At 32.1% G+C, this 25,665-nt stretch overlaps 1 protein-coding gene across 1 annotated transcript; it reads right to left on the bottom strand.

Annotated features, from left to right (window-relative positions):
- Positions 1-552: 552 nt before the first annotated feature.
- On the bottom strand, positions 553-25,665 carry LOC115885157 (xanthine dehydrogenase). Its single transcript, XM_030903952.1, has 22 exons — positions 25,494-25,665; positions 22,338-22,395; positions 21,265-21,361; positions 20,980-21,137; positions 20,199-20,441; positions 19,627-19,780; positions 19,390-19,575; positions 18,312-18,466; positions 18,122-18,250; positions 16,748-16,996; positions 16,389-16,691; positions 12,501-12,776; positions 10,208-10,377; positions 9,991-10,146; positions 9,412-9,720; positions 8,322-8,659; positions 6,944-7,080; positions 6,718-6,887; positions 4,700-4,797; positions 3,642-4,041; positions 797-964; positions 553-705 (listed from the first exon to the last, which is right to left on the bottom strand). The coding sequence occupies exons 1-22, from the start codon at positions 25,551-25,553 to the stop codon at positions 655-657; spliced, it is 4,065 nt and encodes a 1,354-aa protein (XP_030759812.1). The 5' UTR covers positions 25,554-25,665; the 3' UTR covers positions 553-654.

Here is a 25,665-nt window from a genome sequence, read left to right as displayed (position 1 = left end):
ACCGATATCACCTTAGTTAAGCGACATTAGACAATGCTAGAGAAAAAAAATTAAAAAACGAAATTAGAAAAAGAAAACATGAAAATATAGTTGAATTTTTTTTGTTGAACGCGTTTTTATGGTAATGTAATTTCGTTTTTATTCTTTGATAGATTATTGTTGAGAGAATTTTAATTAACGTCATCGTCATATTTTTTGTTTTAAAATGTTAAAGAAGCTCAAAATTTACTTAGTTCAATGCTAAGGAAAGGGTGGTAGTAGTTATCGGAAAATGTGATACTTTAACAAGAGCAAAAAATATGACGTTAATCATAATTAATAACAAAATATAATAGATACCTTAGAAAAAATTGAAACATATTTTCATGTTTTTTTTTTAATTTTCTCTAAAACGGTATGGATATTTGGAAAAGTATAAACGGGATTAACCATTTTAGAACACGCAAAATTTTTTATGAATATATTTTTCTCAAAATGTCAATGATAAAAAAGTTTTTCCTCTTGTAAAGACAATCCGGGACATACAGTATAACAACAAAAACTAAATGTTATTCCATATTTGGTTACTTTCCTTTATAGATACTATTTATTCTCCAGATATAAACCAACTTAAATAAAATACAAAATACTGTTTATATATTTTTTTCTGTTATTTTACACGATTACATTCCAAGGCTTGAACGTTCCAGGTTCGGGATCTTCGAGCTACAATAAAGAAAAACAAAAAATTATTCATTTTTCCCAGAAAAAAAATGCCATTTATTTAAATTAGGAGAAACACGAAAGAACGCAATACCTTAGCCGTTATGTTATCTGTACAAGCCATTCGTATTTTGGCAGATGTTGCGGGCGCGTCCAATTCAAAGAAACCCTTTGCATTGTTATCCATTCTGGCCGATATAATCGCTTTTTTAATCGCGAAAAGTATGGATGAAGCTAAAAATAACGGGGGTTCGCCCACAGCCTGAAAAATAAAATATTACTTTAATCACCGTTATCTTAAAAATCCGTCAATCCGGTGTTTAACCATAGTTAATTTTTGTTATTTTTAATATAAAATTCAATTGAAGTGATTAAAATGTACTCCCTCAATACAGAAAGAAATGCAATGTAGTTACAATTAAAGAATAAATAATAAATTTAATTCAATACAAATTTCACAGGTTTGAAATAACGCGTAGAAAATTGTGACGTCACCTATCAGCATTTGACTGAATAGTTGACAGAGGGCGCGAGCCTCTGAAGAATAATATTGTGGCGTGTCTAGTTCTCTGCTACCGTATTTACACCATATATCTTAAAATCATGTTAGATTTTTCTATTTTTATTAAGATCGTTAAAAATACGTTTTTATATGGGATTATTCTTTATTACCCCAATATTAAATTTACTTTTATATTTTTTAATACTAGAAATTAAAACTTAAATTTTTATAATTAATAAGTTACTGCCATTTTTATCGAAGCACTAAACACTACCAAAGTTGTTCGGATATTCGAGGCGTTCGAGGGTTCGAGGTTAGATTTGTATTTCAAATGGATTTTGCGTTTGGAGTTAAATACTTTGAGTTTTCGATTTTGTTTTATTGTACCCTCTTTATTATTTTTGTAATGAAGGGTGTTAAAGTTTGTTTTATGAAGGGATGTCTAAATAACTCTGAAGGCTCTCCAGAAAAAGTTTTTATAACTGTTCCTTTGGATGAAAGCCGTCGAAGAGCCTGGTTTGAAGTGGCAAGACAACATATGTCAGCAAAAGTACGAGAATTCTGCTGTGAAGATCATTTTATCGTAAGTTCCTTAAGTTTTATTTTACAATAATTAATTTTATATCTACTTTAAAATACATTTAGAAAAATGGTTTTTATTTACCTTTGTACCTGATGGCCAACCGTGACACGTTTGATAGTTGACGTCAGAGATTGCAAAAGTGTAAATTTGAAATTCTTAATATTGTCATAAATATGTATGAAGAGTAATTATTTGCAATAAAAAACTATGGTTAAACTCCGGATTCATATTAGTAGGGAAGCCTAAGCGGTGATTTTGGGATTTACTCAAGCGCCGCGGAATAATAGAAGGGGAGAAACCTTGCACCCTGTTAAGTACTCCCACAATACATGAATCTTGTGGCGATGCCATTGGTAAATCCAATGACTAAAGAATACAAGGACATGTAACGCCCATATACGGGCTGCAGCAGAATTTGTGACGTTAGACTACATCTATATCTCTGACTACTACTAACTGCTGTTAACCAACAAATTTGTTTTGTGTGGTCTGTGGTCTCAAAGTTTTTTTTTGAAACCTTGTACACGCTCCCCCCACCAGTAAAAAAGCATACATCATATAACCCTTTTTTCTTTTTAGCATGTATTTTCACAATCCAATAGGTCTCCAAAACGCTCAAGTAAATCCACATTTATCATCTTGAGCTCTCCTACTATAATATGCAGAGTTAGTCTTAAATAAGTGCAAATATTTTCAGGGTTGGTAGATCTCGATTAGAGATTTTTTCTCTCAAGTTCAAGAAAATTAAAAAAAAATGATTTATTTAAAAGAAAATTAAAGCCACCGAATTTTTCCCGAAACCCGTTACCATGGTATCAGAGATTAAGAGTTGTCAATAAGAGTTGTCTATTTGTTAAGGTCAATTAATGTAATTAAATGTTTGGAAATATGTGTGTGAATGACAAAATATGCATATCTACGTTCAATGGTATTTTATTTTCATTTTTATTATAAAGAAATATAATTAAAAAATATTATCGTTATATTGTAGTTGGTCCTTGAAAAAGATCCAAAGTGGCTCACCCCTATAACTTTTTTATTTTTTCATCAAAAACAACGAGATTTGGTGTGTTGGTATATGACATAAATTGGGATCGATTGACGTATTCATTTATTTTCGGTCACTTTCACTGGAAATGACTACAACTTTTGATTTTTAAATGACACCCTCGATATTTTTTTACTTTATTCGATAGAAAATGACACGCGGAATCTAAAGACATATCCTATGTCAACTTTTGATATAGTCACTCAAAAATAAACTATAGTTTAAATTTCAATCTAGAGTGCCATATGGCTGTGTCAAAACACTAATTTTTAGCCAAGGAGCCTTGGAAAAATAGATTTAATCATCTAATTCTAATGTTTTAGTGTCTTGTCCTGGCCGGTTAAAAAATGCCCTAATCGTATTTTTAATCATATCTCAATTTTTTCAAATGGAACGAGGGTGGCTCATTAGCATATTTGGAAAAAGCATTTTTTTACGAATAATTTGATACCACGCACTTGGTATTTCGAGTCAAATTGTCTTATGAACCGCATGTCACAATTTTAAATAAACCATGTGCGAAAATGTCAAAAGTTGACATATAATATGTCATTCGATTTAGAGTGCCATTTTCTATCGAATAAAGTAAAAAAAAATATACCGAGGGTGCCATTTAAAAATCAAAAGTTGTAGTCATTTCCGGTGAAACAGGAAGTGACCAAAAACAATTGAATACGTCAATCAATCCTAATTTATGTCATATACTAACATACCAAATCTCGTTGTTTTATCTGAAAAATAAAAAAAGTTATAGGGGTGAGCTACTTTTGAGACGCATCCGGTATGTAATTATAAACAAATAATACCTTCGAAGAATATACTGCTCGAGGATTGGACGTTCCTTTCAACAAAGACACATTAAACTCGCTAGGAATGTCTCCCATACCGGGTAGTTTATATGTCCCTGGTCCTCTAGTAAACAATGTACCTTCAGGGGAGTAAACTAACTCCTCTAGAACAAACAGACCATAGCCTTGCATGAAGGCACCCTCGATTTGCCCTACATCGATAGCTGGGTTCAGGCTTTCTCCTAAATCCATGACAATATCACAACGCAGCACCTTGTGGTCGCCTGTCAAAGTGTCAATTTCTACTTCACTGCAAGCTGCTCCGTAAGTGAAGTAGTTGTAGAGGTTGCCTTGGTTTGTGTCCCAATCATGACCAATGTCCGGTGTTATGTAGAAACCCTCGGCTGAGAGATTTACCCTAAATATACAACCAAAAATATAAAAACATAGAAAAATGAATCAAATTTCAATAAATGAAAATTAAAACTAGGAATTTTTTTATGTAAAACAGGTGATTTTTGTTTCGTTCGAAAAGGTGAACGGTGAACCCGTCATTCGTTTTGGCATTAAAATATGCGTAAGAGTACCAAATGTCAGGAAAAAGGGTTTACCAATGTCCTTTTAATAATAAACAAAATATATTTTATTCTTCTCGAGGGCTGTAATTTCTTCGGGAAGCATTTCAGGGCATATGTTCATAGAAACGTTTTCTTTTATTTTTATATTTTTATCTGTAAAATCACCCATCGAAGTTAGATACACTATTTTTTTGACACCCTGTATACAAAAAAAATATTTGTATATACAGGGTCGCTATTATGTATGGAAACGGTCGATTATTAGGTAAAATATAGGAGGTTTTGTATTTAACTTTTTGCGGTACCTCCTATATACCTAATAATCGACCATTTCCATACATAACAGCGACCCTGTATATTGTTTTGCTTTTCTTTATATTTTTAGTATTTTTTTTAAATCAAAAAGAAGAAAAAAGACTAAAAGTCTTCTTTTTTTGAAATTTACAAACCAGGTTTCTTTGGGAAGAATGACGCCTTTTATAAATATCATTTTTTTACCTGTCACGGTATGCGGTGATAACCCACTCTTCCCATTTTCCATTAGGATTTTGCTTCTTGTATGGTCCAAGACGTTCTTTAATTTTATTACAAGCAATCTGAAAAAAAAAAGAAATATTTCATAATTTGTAATGTCATGAGACACATATTCTAAATAAACACGTTTTGTCTTATTTAGGATCATTAGTAGTGATGGAATAACTCGAGCGAAAATTCGATGCAAGTGACGAGTTACGAGTATCGAACGCAAGCGATCCTAGAATAAAATAAATTAAAATCCGATTTTAATGTGACATACTCGATAAAAAGCCGAGCGAATTTTCTACATACATTGCAGGTAGCAAATTTATACGACGTTATCCGTTGCGTATCTGAGTGACAAAATTCTACTACCTACATCGATAATACTTTGAAATGAACTAAATCAAGCGAATCGCCTGTCGCTTGCTACTTGCCATTCATCACCGAAAGAATATGTGCCCTGCGCACGCAACTTACTGCTTGATGCTTGGCGGTAACGAGTATTTACAAGGGACGGGCAAAAAACCGTATTTTTAAATACGAGCGATATTTCGCTCGAGCGATCGCTCGATTATTGTAATCGCTTGAAACTCGAGTACTCGATTATTGAAATTAATCGGTTTTTCCATCACTAATTATTAGGATTTAACTTCTTGTAAAGTCCAAATGGTTCTTAAATTTTATTACAAGCAATATAAAAAAATATTTCGTAATTCGTAATGTCATGAGACACATATTCTAAATAAACATGTTTTGAATATACAGGGTGGTGCATAAATTTTGAACTGTCCAAATATTGGCTCCCCTATTAATTTTACAGCAAAGTTGTAAATATTTTTTTTAAATGTATGTTAAATAGGGTCTCCATAGGTACCATCCCTAGGGATAGGGATGAAACCACTCACTCTGAGTGGTATCAAAACGACAATTCTGCTAATTGGAGTTCGACAAGCAGTCATGGATGGAAATAGTTAATACATGTAATTATTAACAAAAAATAAACATGCTGAGTAGATAGTTATTTGACTGAAATGATAAATTTGGGAACTTTTTACTTTTTTAAGTTAATCATAATTTTTTCTTCCAAAAAATGATGATAAACACAGTTTCTGTTGAACTTTTGGCACAAAAAGATTTCAAATTTATAATTTCAGTCTAATAACTATTTAGTCAACATGTTTCATTTATTTCAATTATGACAGGTATTGATAATTTCGATTCCAAATATCTGGAGAATCATTACTGGTAACGATTTTTACCAAGAGACATGTACCTACAAGAGACCTACATGTAGGTGGCGCCCTCTACAAGTAGGAGTCATTTTGATATCAAAATCAAATTTTTCTCATGTCAAAAAACTCCCAGACACCAATTTTCATTCAAATATCGATATTAGTTAAGAAATTATTTCGAAAAAATCGAAATAAAAATGAAATTTCTACACCCTGTATCTCCCAAAGTAAGCATTTTAGGGCATACATTTACACAAACTTTTTTACTTATTTTCATCTGCAGAATATGCTGCCGAAGTTTCCGGAATACAATTCGGACCACCCTATACATACAGGGTGTCGCAGAAATAAGTGCAAGTATTTTAAGGGGTGGTAGATCTTGGTAGAATAATTGGTAAAAGATTTTCTCTTTATCGTTTTTGAAATAAGTCCAAAATAACGGAGTTATTTTATCTTGAAAATTTCCAAAAAAATGATTTTTTGCTAAAATTTTGAAAACCACTGGATCTTTTCTGAATTTTCTTTCTTATAAATTTAATCTAATACCTATGTTGCCATATTATCAAGAACTTATGTTTTTTAACTAAGAACTAAAAAAAATTCCAAAAAAATTTTAAATTTTTTTCGAATTTTCAATTTTTTTTTACGAAAAATACCTCACAGGTGTGTTTCTGGGGTTGAACTATACTACCAGTTAAAATACTTGCACTTATTTCTGGGACACCCTGTATAGTCAGTGACTATTAGTTACTGTATATAACTTACCAGAACAGCCATTCCATTCAAATCACTGCCTGTACTGGCAGCAGTGGGACTTGTGTTAGGTATGATATCAGAACTGTAGCCTCTGGTGTGAATTTTTTCAATTGGTATTTCCAGTGCCTTGCTTGCAACTTGGATCATTTTTGTGATTAGACCTTGTCCCATTTCTATACCTAGATTTAAAAAATATATTAAAATATCTTGTGGTACTTGCAAATCTAGTAGTTACCTGCATGGTGTACTAACACAGAACCGTCTACGTAAACATTAACCAAAGCACCGGCTTTGTTCAAAAACGTCGCTCCAAACGCTATTCCAAATTTCGTTGGCAGCATACAAATACCTCGTTTTTTATATCTATGTTGCCTAAGTATTGAAAATATTGTCAGCAAAAATGAGTTCTGGGTTTTTCGAAAATTGACAAAAAATGCTTAACGTTTCAGGAGGTATATCTCCTCAGAAGCAAAAGTAACTAATAAACATTTTTATTGATTTTTTGCTTTGTTCTTTGTTTTTTTTTTGTTTCTAAAGATTTTTTTGTCGATTTTGTTCTAGTGTCGAAAAACACAAACGTTTTTTTTTTATTAAATAGACCCACCACAAAGGTATAGACAGACATTATTTACTAAGGTTATATGATTAAATTACAATTAATGCTTCATTATTATTTTTGAATTATTGTTAAAAATTGGATACCAATTACGTAAATAAGTCTATAACGTCCATAGGCATTATGATCTAATGCCTCTCCAACTAGACGATGGAATTGTTATCTGTCATTTTAACTCGGAGATGAATTGTATTTTTTGTCATGTTTCTGTCTTTAGATGTATGAACTCGTTTGAAAAATTCTCATAAAAATTCTAAAATAATAATAAAGTAAAAAATAAAATGTTAATAAATTAAAATACAATGCCCGTAAGGGTATTATTGTGGTAAAATAATTCTATATGGGCATTATCGTTCTACAATAATGCCCAAGTAGGCGTTATCGTCCTACAATAATGCCCAAGTTGGCATTATCTTACATATAAATGAAGAAATACAAACATAATGATGAAGTAAAAATACAACGTTTTATGCACGAAAAGCGTTAGTACGTGATTTCGATTCAATTGTCATCCTCCAATAATGCCCAGGGGGGCATTATCGCACTCCTGGTAAATAATTTTTTGTACACAACATCCTGTGTTCTAAATTTTCTTAAACAATGATTTTTACACTATTTATACCTATACAGGGTGTCCCAAAAATAAGTGCAAGTATTTTAGAGGATGGTAGATCTCGATAAAAGAAACATATTTTCTCTTTATCGTTTTTCAAATAAGTCCAAAATAACGGAGTTATTTTACTTTGAAGATTTCCAAAAAAAATGATTTTTTGCTAAAATTTTGAGAACCACTGGACCTTTTCTGGATTTTCTTTCTTGTAAATTTAATCTAATCATAAAATAATAACTAATTTTTAACTAAAAACTAAAAAAAATTCCAATTTTTTTTTCAAATTTTCAATTTTTTTTTCGCGAGAAAATCTCATTGGCGTGTTGCTGGGGTTGAACTACCCGTTAAATACTTGCACTTATTTCTGGGATACCCTGTATACTTTACCTGTTAAATTTTTCTACAAGTTCCTTTCGTCTAAAGAATTCCGACATTTTCTCGCACTCTTTCCAACATTTGTCCGCGGTACAGTTCTCCAAAGTTTGGTTGAAAGGCGTCAAATGACCAGTGGAGTACAAGTTTATTTCGCTCACTGTTTCTCTGTCCACTTCAAGATACTCCGCTATTTGTTGAACCATAGATTCGGCTAAAAACATTCCTTGAGGTCCTCCGAACCCTCTAAAAGCTGTGTTGGAGGGAATATTTGTCTTACAGATCCAACCGGTTACTTTGCAAACTGGGAAGTGGTAGGAATTTTCAAAGTGGGTCATGGCTCTTTCACAGACCTATAAAAAATTGTACTATAGATGGACACTGACACCATTTAAAATTTTGAGAGTATATTGTGCTCTACTGAGTTTATTTCATGTTATTTTTGGCTTATTTTATAGTTGGTTTTATGCAAAGCATGTAAATCTGGAATGATATTGGGTTAGAACTTCAACTGCAGTATTTTTGTGATTTGACAAAAAGTCTCCAAAAATAGTTTATATATACCGGGTGCGTCTCAAAAGTGGCTCACCTCTATAACTTTTTTATTTTTTCAGATAAAAAATCGAGATTTGGTATATTAATGTATGACATAAATTAGGATTGATTGACGTATTCAATTGTTTTCTGTTACTTCCTATTTCACCGAAAATGACTACGACTTTTGACTTTTAAATGGTACCCTCGGTGTTTTGTTGCTTTATTCGATAGAACATGAAACTCTGAATAGAATACGGTATCAATAACATGAAATCGAGCATGAAATATGAAATATGACCTAAAATTCCCAATTTCATGGATTACCACAAAATTATTTTCTTACAATTGTTTTGTTTCGAATGTAGTAGACAATGATTCAGTTTTGAAACTAAAAGAATTTCGGACTTCCATTGTCATTAGTTATTTATGATTAACACAACGTTTCGGTCAGAAGGATCACTGACCGTTATCAAGTGTAATTGAAAAACATACTAGCCTGAATAGATTTTTGTCAACATTTTTTTTATCTGTTAAAGGTTTTTTTCCAGAAATATTTTTCTTTACTTACGCCTCTGGATAAATCCAGTGAATACCCTCCATTGACGTATATCTCCGCCTCACAACCCAATATCTTTCCTCTCTTGTCAAATGCTACCCTGTATTTCATCAGAGCAGGATGTCTCCCTCCCGTAATCAACATATCTTCGTCCCTGTCCAGCATGCACCTGATTGGTCGGTTGAACTTCTTGGCAGCTACGGCCACTGACACTGCAGTGGCCGCTGCTTTGGTTTCTTTACCACCGAAACCTCCGCCTAAACGTTTGACTTCACAAGTGATTTTGTTCTGGTGAATGCCTAAGACTTCAGCTACTAATTGCTGCAAGGCAAATAAAACAACTTTAATATGAGCACCCAAAATGAACATAATATAAGCAAAATCAGTATAGTATCTGTAACGACATTGTGGTAGAACTTAATTACAAGAGATTATTGTGATTCTTAGTGAGGGGCTTCAAAAATTAATTATGAATATGAAAAATAATGGAAAACTGTCCGAAACACTGTAAGAAAACTGTAACAAAGAGTCTCGGAAAAAAGTAAACTTAGTAGTAAGTGAAAATATGAAATTGTAATAGAAATCACAAACCTGAATCTCTGACGGATTCTGCGTTGAAGAATAGATAACCATCTCGTCATCTTCACCTCTAGGCACTGCTATCAAACCCTGAGTCTCAAAATAAAAATGTTCCTGACCTCCAATTCTACATCTTCCTTCCAAAACGTGAGGAGCATTCTTAAAAACCTAGAATAGATTGAATCTATTTTTTTTTTCTTCAATACCAAAGTAAGATAACAAGTTTTACCTCGTCTAGGTTGCTTCCGTGTTCAATTATTCTATGTGGATCCCCAAAAAACGACTTATGTTCTATGGCTTCTTCTATGGTTATTATAACAGGACTCAAGTCTTCGTATTCTACTTTGACTAGTTGGGCGGCTTTTTTGGCTATGGCCTGGGTTTCAGCAACTACAGCTCCTATACGTTCGTTCAAAGAATCATGAGAATTAATTCATTTCTTACAATACGGCTCGTTAAAAAAATCAATATTAGAATTATAAACTATGAGCTTTGGTATCCAAACGTTTGTAATATAGGTAATAGCAATGATATAAATATAGATCAGTAATAAAATAAACTGTAATCTAACGCCGGCGCCGTCTTCATAATTATGAAGAATGCATTATACAGGGTGAGTTTTCTACGATGTTCTCTATGGGTATCTCGGAAACTACTTCAGATAGAGAGTCGGTTAAATGAGAAAAGAATTGCAGTTTTGTGGGGTCATAAATATGCGCTTTTCAGATTTTTGAAAAAGTTCATGGCTTGCTAGATATTTCGAAAAAAACAAATTTCGGCTATTTTAAAAATTGTCTCTGATTCCGTTATAATCTATTTTAGACAAAAAGTTTTCAGATAAAAGTTGTAGATAATCACATCCTTAATGAGATTATGTCCGCCGTTTTTTCTAAAACCTGTCATTTTTTACATATGCCACAAATATATGTTTTTTTAAATGAAAACCATAGTTGGCCATGACTTCATAAAAAGCGTCATTTTTTAAGCTTTTCAGTGATATAGGTTATAATATTTTTTTTTCTAAAAATTACTGAGTTATAGCCAATTCTTAAATTTTTAAACAATTTCACTTAGTTATGGAAATGGAAATAAGTTCAATCGTCGTTGCTCCCAGAAATGTGAAACTGTCACGTCCAAACTTTGTAAATTAAAATAAACAAAAATTGTAAATATGAATTTTTCAAATGAAGAAAAGCGTGTATGATTATTGGTTTAACTCTTTTTGGCCATACATTTTCGAGGATACGTTGACCGGTGAACGTTACTTACGTTTCTTAGAGAACAGTTTTCAAGATATGTTAGAAAAGTTAAATTTAGAGACTCGCGCATCAATAGAGTGGTTCCTACATGACTTTCATTATGGCACCCCTCCCCCCCCATAATAAAAGAAATGTTAAAAATTATTTATATCATAATTATGCAAACTCAGGGATATGAAGAGGTGGATCAATTGCATGGACCTCCCGATCACCTGACCTATCCATTTTAGATTTTTTTATGCGGTATGGTTAACAAGGTTTACAAAAGAACTTATGAATTAAGAGAGGCACTCGAAGACCCGGTACGGGAGAAGTTTAATAAAGTCGACCGGTCGTTCTGTGAGAATACCTACATAGTAATTCATTTTTAAAAAGATGCATTTATGTACTCAAAACAATGACGGATTTTTTGAACATTTTCGAAAATAACTTAAAGTGTGTGTAGTGATATTATTTTTTTTTAGTTTTAGTTTGTGTAATGTAAATTGTAATGAACCGTTTAATAATATATTCTGTCTCTTTATAAGTTATAAATCATAACAGAATAAGAATACCATGCCAACTAAGTGAAATTAGTCAAAAAAGATAAGAATTGGCTATCTATAACTAAGTAATTTTTCGAAAAAAAAACATATTATAGCTTATATCGCTAAAAAGCTTAAAAAACGGCGCATTTTATGAAGTTATGGCAACTATGGTTTCCATTTAAAAAAAAAGGGTTTGTGTCATATGTCAAAAATGACGGGCTTTAGAAAAAACGGCGGACACAATCTTATTAAGGATGTGATTATCTACAACTATTATCTGAAAACTTTTTCTCTTAGATAGATTATAACGGAAATAGAGACGATTTTAAAAATAGCCAAAATTTGTTTTTTTTCGAAATATCTAGTAAGCTATAAACTTTTTCAAAAATCTGAAAGGCGCATATTTATGACCCCACAAAACTGCAATTCTTTTCCAATTTAACCGACTCTTTATCTCTATCTCTATCTCCAGTAGTTTCCGAGATACCCATAGAGAACATCCTAGAAAAGCCACCTTGTATATAAGGGCATCAAAAGCCCTAAACAAACATTATGAATATAAAACGCAAGCGACGTGAAACTTATTTTCAAAAAAATATCTATTTGTACTGTAAAACGTAAAATGTGTATACGTGGTTTGTCCAAATGAACGAATCGTAAAAGTTGATTCAGTATGAGAAATTGAAACGTATGATTCGATTCACTAAAAAGAATCGTAATGCCCATCACTACATACCGATAATTTGTCCCTGACTAGTGACCTCGTCACTGTAATATACTTTTTCATCGTGTACGATGCAGCCCCAGACATTGCCTCCGGGTCTAATATCTTCGGCACTGACGAAACCACAGACTCCCTGCACCTTCAAAGCCTTCGATCGGTCTATGGAAAGGATTTTAGCATGCGGTCTTGTGCTGGTCACGAAGGCTAGACTCAATTCGTTTTCGAAAAACGGCATGTCGTCGCAATATACTGCCTCCCCTGATGCCTGCTTAAACGCCGACATATGAACTGAAAATGAATGTCAACGATAGAGTAAACTCCATTATCTCATTTGTTTCGAAGATTACAAAAAAATGTTAAATATAAAAGTTATAGAGAAGGTTAAGATACACATTTTAAAATTATTATAGAGTATACAGAGTGCTTGAAAAAAATGTATCGGATATAACATATTTTATTAAATGCAACACCCTCTTTTTTATTTTATTTTTAGATTCTGCGTAAAATTCCATAACTTTTTTATATATAATGTTATACAGGGCGGCGCACCTCATTCGCCTCGGTTGATTATACAAAAACGGAAAGATGTAGAAACAAAATATTTTATGGGTATAAGTAGAGAGGCAATGAGCATAATTTAAAATTATTTTCAAATGTACAGGGTGTGTCAGAACTAAGATCCATACCAAAGTTATATTTTTTCTTATGGAACACCCGGTATTTTATTTCATTTTTGGATTCTTGGACATAAAATAAGACATTTATTATAAGGGTTTAATATGTTTAAATGCTTTGGTTTTTGAGATATTTAATGATATTTAAATATGCATGCTATAATAAAAAAGTTTGTTAACACCCTGTAAATTACTTTTCCGACTTAATTGTTGTGCTGAATTTGAAGCCAGAGAAATAAACTTTACTAAAAAATTTGATTGCTTCCTTAAATGTATACTGGGGTATCAAAAATTGCTGGTCTATTTTAAATATATATTTTACATAAAAACTTTGTTATTTCAAATGCAACACTATATATTTTTTTAAATGAGTTGAAGCAGATTTAAATGCTCTTTCAAACTATATTAGGGATTCCTAAAAAAAAATTAATTTTTTTAAATGAGTTGAAGCAGATTTAAATGCTCTTTCAAACTATATTAGGGTTTCCTATACCTATCTGGTTCAGATTTTGAATAAAAAGCGATTTTTCAATAAAATGGCAATCAAGATGGCTGTTGTCAAGAAATTTTCTAGTGACATTTGGTAGCTATTTTCAAAATCGACATTAGTTTATGGACTTTATTTAAATTTATAACAGTTTACTTTTATTAACTTACCTACAGTAGTTTAATTAATGAGTAAGTATTTATTATTTTATAAAAAAAATAAAGAAGTAGTTCTTTGATTTATATTACGATGAGTTGTCATGTTGTTGTACGCTCAGTTGTAGATTATTATCAATTAAAGCAAATTCATTTTCTTCACTTCCAACGACAGGTTTCTGCCTAATAGATTTTTCATATACCACACTATCAGCTCTGCGAAATAGGAAAAGCAGTTTTTCAAAGGAACGCTTGTCAAGAAAATTTGGATATCTTTAAGCATAAACCCTTCAGGCCAACAAGCAATTATTGTCCTCACAAAATAAAATCACTAGTAACATATCCATTCCTTCCGCCAGCAGATACTGCTTCATTTTTCTTGATAAAATAATAAATACTTACTTATTAACCTTATTGTAGGTAAATTAAATAAAAATTATCTGTTATAAATTTAAATAAAGTCCATAAACTAATGTCGATTTTGAAAATAGCTACCAAGTGTCACTAGAAAATTGTCATGGCGACACCAGCCATCTTGATTACAATTTTATTTAAAAATCGCTTTTTATTCAAAATCTAAGCCAGATAGGTATAGGAAATCCTAATATAGTTTGAAAGAGCATTCAAATCTGCTTCGACTTATTTAAAAAAATACAAGTGTTGCATTTGAAATAACGAATTTTTTACGAAAAATAAATATTTAAAGTATGCTGGTCTACTTTTTGATACTATTTTTGATACCCCTGTATACATTTAAGGAAGCAATCAAATTTTTTAGTAAAGTTTATTTCTCTGGCTTCAAAGTCAGCACAAGAATTAATTCTAAAATGTAATGTACAAGGTGTTGACAAACTTTTTTATTATAGCATGCATATTTAAATATCTTTTAATATCTCAAAAACCAAAGCTTTTAAGCACATAATCACAGATAACACTTAATCATATATTATCTGTGATATAATATAATAATAGCTCCCGTATATAGCATTTAACGCCTTGGGAGTAGCAAGGTACAGCTTGCTATACTAGAGCGCGCCGTTCGGTATACAAGGAAGATAATGTGGCTAGCACTACGCTTCAACCGCCTATTATTACCTCAGGATTGTGAATGCCAAGTACTCATTTAAGGCCGAGTCGACCTAGGTACCCAATCTATTTTTATTTTAATAAAAATAGTCGGCTGATGAAATGCCGGGTGTGGGAATCGAACCCACACCTTGAGATTGGTAGACGAGAGCCTGTACCTCTACGCCACCGGTTGTGCCACCGGGCACCTTTGCGCCACCCTGTATACCTAAAATTAATAGTTATTGTAATATTTAAATTTGTTTAAACAAATGTTAAATATTACAAAAATTATTAATTTTAAGTATATAACGTTATATATAAAAAAAATATCTATTTACGCAGAATCTAAAAATAAAATAAAAAATTGGCACCGGGAGGCACGTATAGCCGCCCATACTAAAATATGTTAATAAAAAGTTGGTAGGCAGTTCTTTTAGTTTCAAAGTAAAGGAAATTTTCCAATTTTTTTTATCTCAAAAACTGCGTCTTTGACTTATTTTGACGTTATTACAAATTTTGTTGCAAATATTATTCCTAATCTTAAATTGAAACTCGCGTTTCGCTAGCTACTGTAATTTTGGAGTTACGATTTTTTAAAAATTTTAACCCCCACCCATACCCTCTTACCAACCCCCACCCTCGCCAAAAACTAATGGCTAGATTCTCGGGTGCCACAGTATTTTTGTGCCAAATTTGGTTAAAATTTGTTTAGCGGTTTTCTGCTGGGATGATGGAATAACAAACAAAGACCGTAAAAAATAGAGTGGATATACTTATTAAATCTGGGACTACTCTAAGAAGTATTCTAACAAAAACAAAACCTGAATTATCAAACCAAGAGAAAGAGTGCATGTACCAGGTACCTTGCGAGTGCGGTGAGTCGTATATTGGCGAGACAAAACGTCCTCTACCTGTAGGACTTGACGAACATAAAAAACATACGCAAAGAGGTGAAAGGATGAAGTTGGACACTGCAGATCATATGTGGTCCAAGCACCACAACATAAATGGTCGGAAGACCGGGTTGTCCACAAAGGAAAAAGATGCAGGACGCAGATTTAAAGAGGCCGTATTTATTGCTAACAATAATAACATCTCTAGCAATCCCAGTATGGAAATTTCAACAATATGGCAACCATTCATAAATCGCTCCAATGCAGGTGTTCTTAGTGGAAAACCTCATGCTTGACTGCACTCAACAAATTTACGGGTGACTCTAGTATATAAGTCCAGTAGTTTTAGGAATTAGTTTGTCTACCACATTCAAAGTAGAGTGGATATATTATCCCCAGAATCATATTCCTCAAGTACCAATGGGTATGTCACCTGGCAAATAAGACGGACAACACATGGACCAAAAGTAATAAGAGACCTAGAAAAAAGGCCAAACCTAAGATGGGGCCATAATATTAATACCTTAGCAGGGATAACTGCAAGGGAGACTACACCATAATTGGAAATGGTTGAATAAGCTGAAAATGATAATGATGACACATAAAATAATAATTATACATACCTACTGGTCTGTGAACAGTATCAAAACCTCCTTCTTTTTCAGGTACTAAAGTAAAATACTGTGAACTTTTTTGCTCAACATGGCTAAGTTCATCTGCAGCATCAAATTCTTGTAGTTCCAAATCCGTTTTAATAGACTTCTTAAGTAGATCCTTACAAATAGATAGGAAAGCTTTTTTAAAGAGACTCAAAGCCAAGGACTTTCTGTATTGTATCATTCCACCAGGCGCTGAAGGATCCAGAGGCAAGTCTTGCAATAAATCCGAATAAGCTTGCTCTAAAGTTGACTTACACCAAGATTTACCTGAAATATACATATCTTTAGAAACACTAAAAAAACTAATAATTTTTTAATGACACCTTTAAGATTTCTCTCGGTTCTTGGAGCTGTGACTGTCTTGAAACTCATTCCCCCAAATGCCATGCGAATATCGGAAATAATACTGGAGTTTCTTTCAAAAATAACATTAATGGCAGCATTGACTATAGCTATGTCGTCTTCTCTTCTTCTAGCTTGTTTGTAAGCTTTAAAATACTGATTTTCTGTTGAGAATGGTATACGGATGGCTTGGAGGACTTCGTCAGGGGAAATAATAGTTTTTCTGTATCCTAAATTAATTTTCGAGTTAGTGATGAGCAAATGCAAGACCAATACCAAGACTCCTTTGTTACTGGACTTTGTCTTACACTATAATAAGTAGTCATAGTTTTGCTGCAAGACTTGCAAAAGTCTTGGTCTTACTTTTTGTGCAAGACCAAGACTTCGCTCATCAGTAGTACCAGTTAGGTGAAGAACCTTGTATTTCTTTCAAATATCTACTTCTGTTGCTCTAGTTTCTGAATTTTCAGTGTCTTATTGTATGGTAATTAATTTACAACTTTATACTGGGTGCGTCTCAAAAGTGGCTCACCCCTATACCTTTTTGATTTTTTTTTGAGATAAAAAAACCAGATATGTCAGTATATGACATAAATTAGGATTGATTGACGTATTCAATTGTTTTTGGTCACTTCCTGTTTCACCGGAAATTACTACAACTTTTGATTTTTAAATAGCACCCTCCGTATTTTTTTTTACTTTATTCGATAGAAAATGAAGTTCTAAATAGAATGACATATCATATGTCAACTTTTGAGATTCTCGCTTAATAAAAAATCGTATTTTAAAATTCAATCTAGAGTGCCATGGCTATGTTAAAAACACTAATTCTTAATCAAGAAGCCTTGGAAAAATAGATTTGATCGCCTAATGTTTTTAGTGTCTTATCCTGGCCAATTAGAAAATGCTCAAATCGTATTTTTAATCGTATCTCAATTTTTTCAAACAGAACGAGAGTGGCTCGTTAGCATAATATTTGGAAAAAGCATTTTTTTACGAATAATTTGATACCACACACTTGGTATTTCGAGTCAAATTTTCGTTACGAACCGCAAGTTATAATTTCAAATAAACAATATGCGAAAATATCAAAAGCTGACATATGATATGTCATTCTATTCAGAGTGTTATTTTCTATCAAATAAAGTAAAAAAATACCGAGGGTGCTATTTAAAAATCAAAAGTTGTAGTCATTTCCGGTGAAACAGGAAGTGACCGAAAACAATTGAACGCGTCAGTCAATCCTAATTTATGTCATATACTAACATACCAAATCTTGTTTTTTTAACTGAAAAAATAAAAAAGTATAGGGGTGAGCCAGTTTTGAGACGCACCCTATATATATCTCTAGTTACCTGTAAAGAAATTCTGATCCAGAACAACCATTTTTGGACCCGTCATTTTGTGATTAACCTCCAATTCAACTCTGGTAGCCATAAGTAAAGGTAGCATATCTGATATCGGACTTCCAGTCATTATATTCCCTAAAACATATTCAAAGATATTAGTTTTAAATCAACTGTAACAATAATAAAATCATCTTACCTCCTATAGCCCCAACACTTCTAATTTGTTTTCCAGCAAACCAAAACAGCATATCGACTATTGCTTTGAATATCCGAGTTTTTTCTTCAGTATGTTTCCTAATTTGTTCCTTCAAGAACTGCCTTGTTTCTGTCAATGTTACTGATGCGCCAATTCTGTGAGTATTTAAATTCTGTTAGTATTCACAAGAAGCCGAAATGGATGTTTGTGGGTAAAATACAAATTAATCAAATCCCGATAAAAATCAGCGGACACAATATTGAACAAGTACAACATTTTAGATATTTAGTAAGCTGGCTAAATAGTGAAAATACATGTGACGAAGAAGTAAAGGCAAGAATTGAAATGGCACGTAGAACATTCAAAAAATGGAATACCACGCTCACTAATAGAAACCTGTCACTGCAAACCCGATTGCGAACACTACGTTGTTACATATGGTCCACTCTTCTTTACGGATGCGAGACATGGACGCTAAAAGTCGAGAATATAAATAAAATAGAAGCCTTTGAAATGTGGTGCTACCGGAGAACTCTCCAAGAAAAGGGAAAGCCAAGAACTCTCCAAGAAAAATTTCTTGGACCGAACATATAAGCAACGAGGAAGTTCTTGGACAGCTGAACAAAGATCGGGAACTGTTAACCACCATCAAGGCCAGAAAGGTGAGTTACTTCGGACACATAATGCGTGGCACCAAATAGTGTATTCTTCGTTTGATTATTCAAGGAAAAGTCGAAGGTAGAAGATGGGTAGGTCGAAAGAAACTGTCATGGCTCAGAAATATACGGAACTGGACCGGTCTGGGGGTGGAGAGGCTGTTTCATGTAGCAGAAGATAGAGAACTCTTCCACGAAATAGTCATGGAGATCGCCAACGCCTGAAGACAGGCACGGCACCGCAAGAAGAAGAAGTATTCACTTCTCAGTTAGCCAAAGAGCGCTATAAGTACTTAATTTCATAGAGATCTTATATGGAGGGTTCAGTCTCCTAGTTGCTAGACTGTTTGAAAAGAATAGGACTGGAGAATGCAACCTAAAGTTGTAGGGTGCATGCACTATTAGTATACTTGAATGATTACCTTACACCATAATCTGTTTCTTGTAAAACATTCAGGTCATCAACGAAACTAGGATTAATCAACACAGGATAAGACATCTTCTTAAATTTAACTTCAACACCGACTTCAGTATTGCCCACGATGATCTTGGCGTCTGGATGTTCAAATTTCAGATCTAAGAGTTGCTGAAGATTTGTGGGTCGATACCTATGAACAATAAGGTAAAGAAGATAAATTTAAAACATTACAGTAGCTCACCAAGTTACATTTGGACCTTTGATTATCAAATACTGTTGATCATAATCATCACTAAGTTTTAATTCTGGAGGGAAAATGGGTTCCTGAGATGGGTGAAGGGGTGTAAATTTTTCTGCATGGTATAGTCGTTCTTTCTTAGTATTTTCAGTATCATCTAATTAAAAAAAAATGGATTTAGGAAAATTACCCGAAAACAATTCACCGAAAAGAAAATTACCTGAAAATATAGTTGCCCAAAAAGAAATTTTGCCGAATTACAGACAGAAGTTAAAATTCCCTGAAATGTCGATTTTTGGTAAAATATTAAGCTAATGCAGGGTTGGGTTATTATTAACCAATTTAAACACTGTCCATTTAATAGAAACCAAACCAAGTCAACAACATTACACTCCGTCCTTAATATTTTCAAAATCGGTTAAAAAAGGTAAAATGTTCTTAGAGGAATCATATTTTCAGAAATTTTTCATTAGAACAATCTTCTTTTCGGTGATTTGCTTTCTTTCGGTCATTTGTTTGCCGGATACGAAAAAAAATTATCAGTCAAAAGTTATAATAAATACTTTCAAGCTTACCCTTTTCAACGTTGCCATTCATTTTACAGCATTTATTACCAAGCCCACAAACTCCATTACCATTCCCATTGATGATGGAACCATTTCTTTTTGATTCCCATGGTTCAACAAATGTTTTGAACCCTTCCAAAATAGGTCTGTACCCTGTACACCGACACAAGTTACCCTGAAACGCTTCTTCCAAGTCTTCCAAATTTGGGTTCTTGGTTTGTCTGAGCAGGGTGTACATCGACATCACAAAACCTACAGAATTATATACCATATGATCAAAAAACGGCGTCAAAGACGGCTGAGGAATGACAATCGATGATAATTTTCGGCGAGGTCAATCTCTAGGCGTCATTATAGAAATATGAAATATTAATAGAGGGTAAAGTAGAACCCCCCCCACCGTTTTCAGACACACAAATATATTTCTAAAAAAATATATTTTTTTTTAATTTTAAACTACACCACTTAAAATCATCTTTTTACTTAATATAAAAATAAATTATAACCTTCTTAAGACCAACTGACAGTAAACGCCATTAATAATAAAGAAGAGTACAGGCTAAGTAAATTACGTCTAGAGCTTAACCTCGCCAAAATTGTCATCGATTGTCATTTACCAGCTGTCTTTGACGCCATTTTTTTTTCGGTCGTGTGATAGAATAGATTAGACCTTTTTGACGTTGTTTTCAGTGTATTATTGACGATCTTCCAGTGTATTTAGAGCGCTCAGAATTAAATTGTAAATAATAAATATTGTATCTTATAAGGTTTTTAACAGAATTCTAGATACCCGGAGTGCAGAATCCACATTGCGATCCGTGTGCCTTGGCTATTCTTTCTTGTACAGGGTGTAATCTTGTTCTGGTAGAGCCAATTCCTTCTACTGTAGTGACGGCTAGACCATGCATAGAGCATACTGGAGCTAAACATGCATTTACAGGTATATGGCTAGTAAATAAATTAAGGAATTATATTTGACTGATTTTAAATCGTTTTTTTTTATTTTTATACTTTTATATTTTAATGATATAACTTGAACATAAATCTGATAAAACTATTTACTCAAAGAGGATACATTTCCGTATTTTTTGTTCTGTCAAATCTTGTGACCATCACTGTACAAGCTCCACATCCTCCTTCACCACATCCTAACTTTGTACCACATAAACGCACTTTTTAAATAAATAAGGAACATATTTAACTGTAAGTACTTAACATTAACAGGGAGTATACAGGGTGTTTCAAAAAACATGTGCCATCTTTCATGGGGAGATTCCTCACGTAAAAATAAGATTATCAACATAGGTCTGGTTCTGCTTTGTTTCGTATGTACAGAGTGTTAAAGTATTAATAATTTTTCGATTTATTATAATTTTCTTCCAAGTATTTTAGTGATTCGAATGAAATTTTGAGGGTAAAAGTTACTATGAGTGCTACATATGTTAATGCTAATCATGGACGTGCTTATGGGTTATCACTGGAATATTTTTCAAAACAAAAACATATGCGCCACTGATTTTTTTTTGACAACCCAAGCCAACTGTATAATAAGTGTGTTAAGAATATTTTGTAATGTGATTTACCTCGGATGCGCTCGACAGAAGCAATATTGGTGATCGGAGAATATCGTAAGCAGCTTCTATATTAGTATACAAATACACGGGTTTAAATAACGAGTATACGAAAAATGTATTATTTAATTATTCTAAAAGTGTTAGGAACTATAATTTGTGAAAATTATAAAAATGTAAATCTTAATTCTTATTCTTAATTCTTAATTCTATTCATCTGAATATATTAAATATAGAGGCGAAGTAGCAAATACGGACTAAGACATTACTTTAAAATGAATGGCCATAAAATTTTTAGATCAGCTGCAAACAGTAGGCGAGCTAAGATTTATAGAATTTTTATGGTATATAACCGTATACTTTTCCTGAGAGAGGATAGTTGTAAAGTCTCCTGCGAATAATAAAAGTAATGGTCGAAAAGTAAAAATTCTATTGCAATAGTAAGTGTCTGAACATTTGTAGAATTTGACTTGATTAGAAAAAAAATAAGTACGTGGGGATCATTATACACTATGTTTACGGGATATTGGGACACCCTGTATATGTAACTATTAAATATATATTGATTTAAGGATACGCTTAAATCTCAAATACTGCAGTAGCGTCCATTCCGGGTCTACATTATGATCTTCTACCTACAAATAAATTTACAGCTATACAGGGTGAGTCTTAAAAAAGTGCAAATATTTTTAGGGGTAGTATATTTCGGCCCCAGAAACACGTCTATTAGATTATTTGTGCGAAAAAGAAAAATTTTGAAAATTTGAAATTTTTTGGAAATTTTTTTAGTTTTAAGTTAAAAAGTTAAAAACATAATTTCTTAATAGAACATAGATAGTAGATTAAATTTACAAGAAAGAAAACCCAGAAAAGATCCAGTGGTTCTCAAAATTTATGCAAAAAATATTTTTTTTTGAGAAATTTTCAAAGTAAAATAACTCAGATATTTTGAACCTATTTGAAAAACGGCAAAGAGAAAATATATTCCTTTTATCGAAATCTATCATCCCTGAAAATATTTGGACTTATTTAAGACTCTCCCTGTATAATTCCATTTGAAACATTTCCAAAATATAAAAATTAGCGCAATGTTTGCTTAAAAGTTAGATAAAAGTTTGTGAAATAGCCATAATTTATAAACCTTTTAATAGTTTGGTCAAACAACGGAAAATTATAAATATTGCATTGCAGAAAGTCGATTATATTATTTGCCAAGATTTATATTTTTATTTGGTGATATAAATATTCCCACCTATATTTTTTTTTATTTAGATAAAAGAAGGAAAATGTTAGTTAGAAATATTTTGAAAACTATTGTATATCTGTTGCTGATATATCTGCTGTATATCTGCCGAAAAAAAGGCATCCAGTTGGCTTGGAAATGATGATCGATGACAAGCCCCATATAATTTTACATATAAAATCAGCCATTTTCATTTCTTAGCCATCGCTGACGCCGTTTTTTTTTATCATATTGTAATTTTATTTCTATTCTAAATACAGTGGCTTTTTGCCAAAAAATCGTATCTAGTTTATTATTATTTTTTAAATTAGTAGAAAGTAGTGATGAGCGACACTAGTCTTGGTCTTGATCTTGCACAAAAAGCAAGAATAACACTAGCATTGGAGCTACAAGACCAAGACCAAGACCGACGTGTGCATTCACAATGTGATTTCAGCAAGACCAAGACCAAGCATGCAAGACTCTTGCGGTCTTGCATGCTTGATCTCTTAAAATTCTAAATTGGAGGAATTTTAAACATTCACCAAAACAAGGCACTATTGTACAACTATTGACTTCCTGTTAAAAAAAATGAAATTCTTCGAATTTAGAATTTTACGAGGGCTAGGCAGTAAATTTGGTTTAAAAATGGCTATATTTCAAAGTATGTGACATTATGGTATTTTTGGAATGGATATTTGATGGTAAATCCACTGAGCTAAGAAAATATATTGTATTCCACTTAAAAATATACAACTTTGGTTTGAAAATATGTCTGAATAACCCTGTATGTAATATTTTCAAAATTTGTTTTTTCTATTGCCCCAATATTATGTAAATAAATTGAAATGAAATTCACTAACCAAAAACCTTTTTGTTTAAAACCAAAAAGCTTTTTCCTCGACTTTTGCGGACACCTGAATCACCCTGTTTTATTTAAAAATCTGTAAAAAATGCAAGACTGGCAAGAGTCTTGCAGCAAGACAAAGACCAAGGGAGTCTTGGTATTGGTCTTACTCATCACTAGTAGTAAGTAGCTTCAGCAAAATATATTTTTCTATTAACTTTAAATTTAATTACTTAAGTAAAAAAGACTGAACTACCTTATACAATAATAATAGTGTATCAGGCATCTGTAGCTAGCATTAGCATAGTATAAGGAAACTTAGGATGTATTTCAGGAAAATATTTTAACTTCTACAGAATGGCTCAAAAAAGTGCGAGTGGATAGGGGTGATTTTTTTAATGGAACGCCCTGTATGGTTATTCCATTTTTGGCTTTCTTTTTGATCACTATGTATCCTAAGATATTATTAAATATGTCTTGATAGTTTCAAAGATATTAATAAATAAAAAAATAAAATTTTTTTAGCCTTTTTTAAAAAATTATTAAAAATACAAGAAATATCCTGAAATCAAAACTATATTCGGTATTTACTGCAGTGGGTCTGTACTAACATACAAAATTCTATGTCGAACTTTCTAAAATATAAAATAGTTTATCTTCGTTTTTTTTTAAATGGAACACCCTGTATTTTTTTTGTTAGATAGCGAACTAAAGAATGAACACTTTTTGTATTTAAAATATTTCAGAATATTCATGGCATTATATTACATATCCAGTTTTCAATAGTAATTTTTTATCAAAGTCACCCAATGATTTTTATTTTTATCTGGTATTTTACCGTTGAAAGAGCCATACCGTCAGTAAAACGTGATAACCTGCTAACTCCATTTTTGATTTTAAGTAAATAATCCGTTTAGTACATCATTTTTAACGTAAACTTTTTAACAAACTTTTCTCTCCTCTAAAATTAGGAATAATGGGGTTAGGGGCTTATCACATTTCACCGATGATATGTAATAAAATGGCAAATATTTGCGAAAGCGCTAAAAATTTTAAAATAATTTAAATACAAAAAATGTTCATTCTTTAATTCTCCGTCTAACAGAAAAATAATATACAGAGTGTCCATTTAAAAAAACGAAAAAAAATATATTTTATAATTTAAAAAGTTTGGCATACAATTTTGAACACCCTGTATGGTTAAACATTACGATATTTGTTGCAGAGTAAGTACAGACCCCCTAATATGCATAATATACAGACGTAATATAAAGTAAGTACCTAATATGGTTTTTATTTCAGGACATTTCTTGTATTTTAATAATTATTTTAAAGAAGGCTGAAAAAATATTTTTTTACTTATTAATATGTTTGAAACTAACAAAACATATTTAACAATATCTTAGGATTATGTAAAGTGGTTAAAAAGAAAGCCAAAAATGTAATAATATACCAGGTGTTCTATTTAAAAAAAATCATACTTTTTTGAGCTACCCTGATGAGGTTAAAATATTTTTCTGAAATACATCCTAATACAAACTTTAGCTTTGCACTTAAACAAAATTCCTAACTTTATTATTATAGGAGCTACAAATGCCTGACGCACTATTTTCGGACAATGTGTACATTAATAAAAAATATAATATAATTTAACAAAAACCTACTTTTTTTCCATTGACGTAGAAAACCAAAATATTCGAAGTATTTTTTTGGATCAAACTCATGTCAGTGTAAATGCACTTTTAATAGTTATTCAACGATCGACTTGTTATTGATTGAACTAAAGACATATGCAGACTGAGAGAAAACAAATAATGTATGAGCTTTGTTGTTCGA

Source organism: Sitophilus oryzae, unplaced genomic scaffold, assembly GCF_002938485.1.
Source record: "Sitophilus oryzae breed Bouriz unplaced genomic scaffold, Soryzae_2.0 scaffold_376_pilon_pilon, whole genome shotgun sequence".
Classification (NCBI taxonomy): Eukaryota; Metazoa; Arthropoda; class Insecta; order Coleoptera; family Curculionidae; genus Sitophilus; species Sitophilus oryzae.
This window is presented reverse-complemented; position numbering and strand designations above follow the sequence as displayed.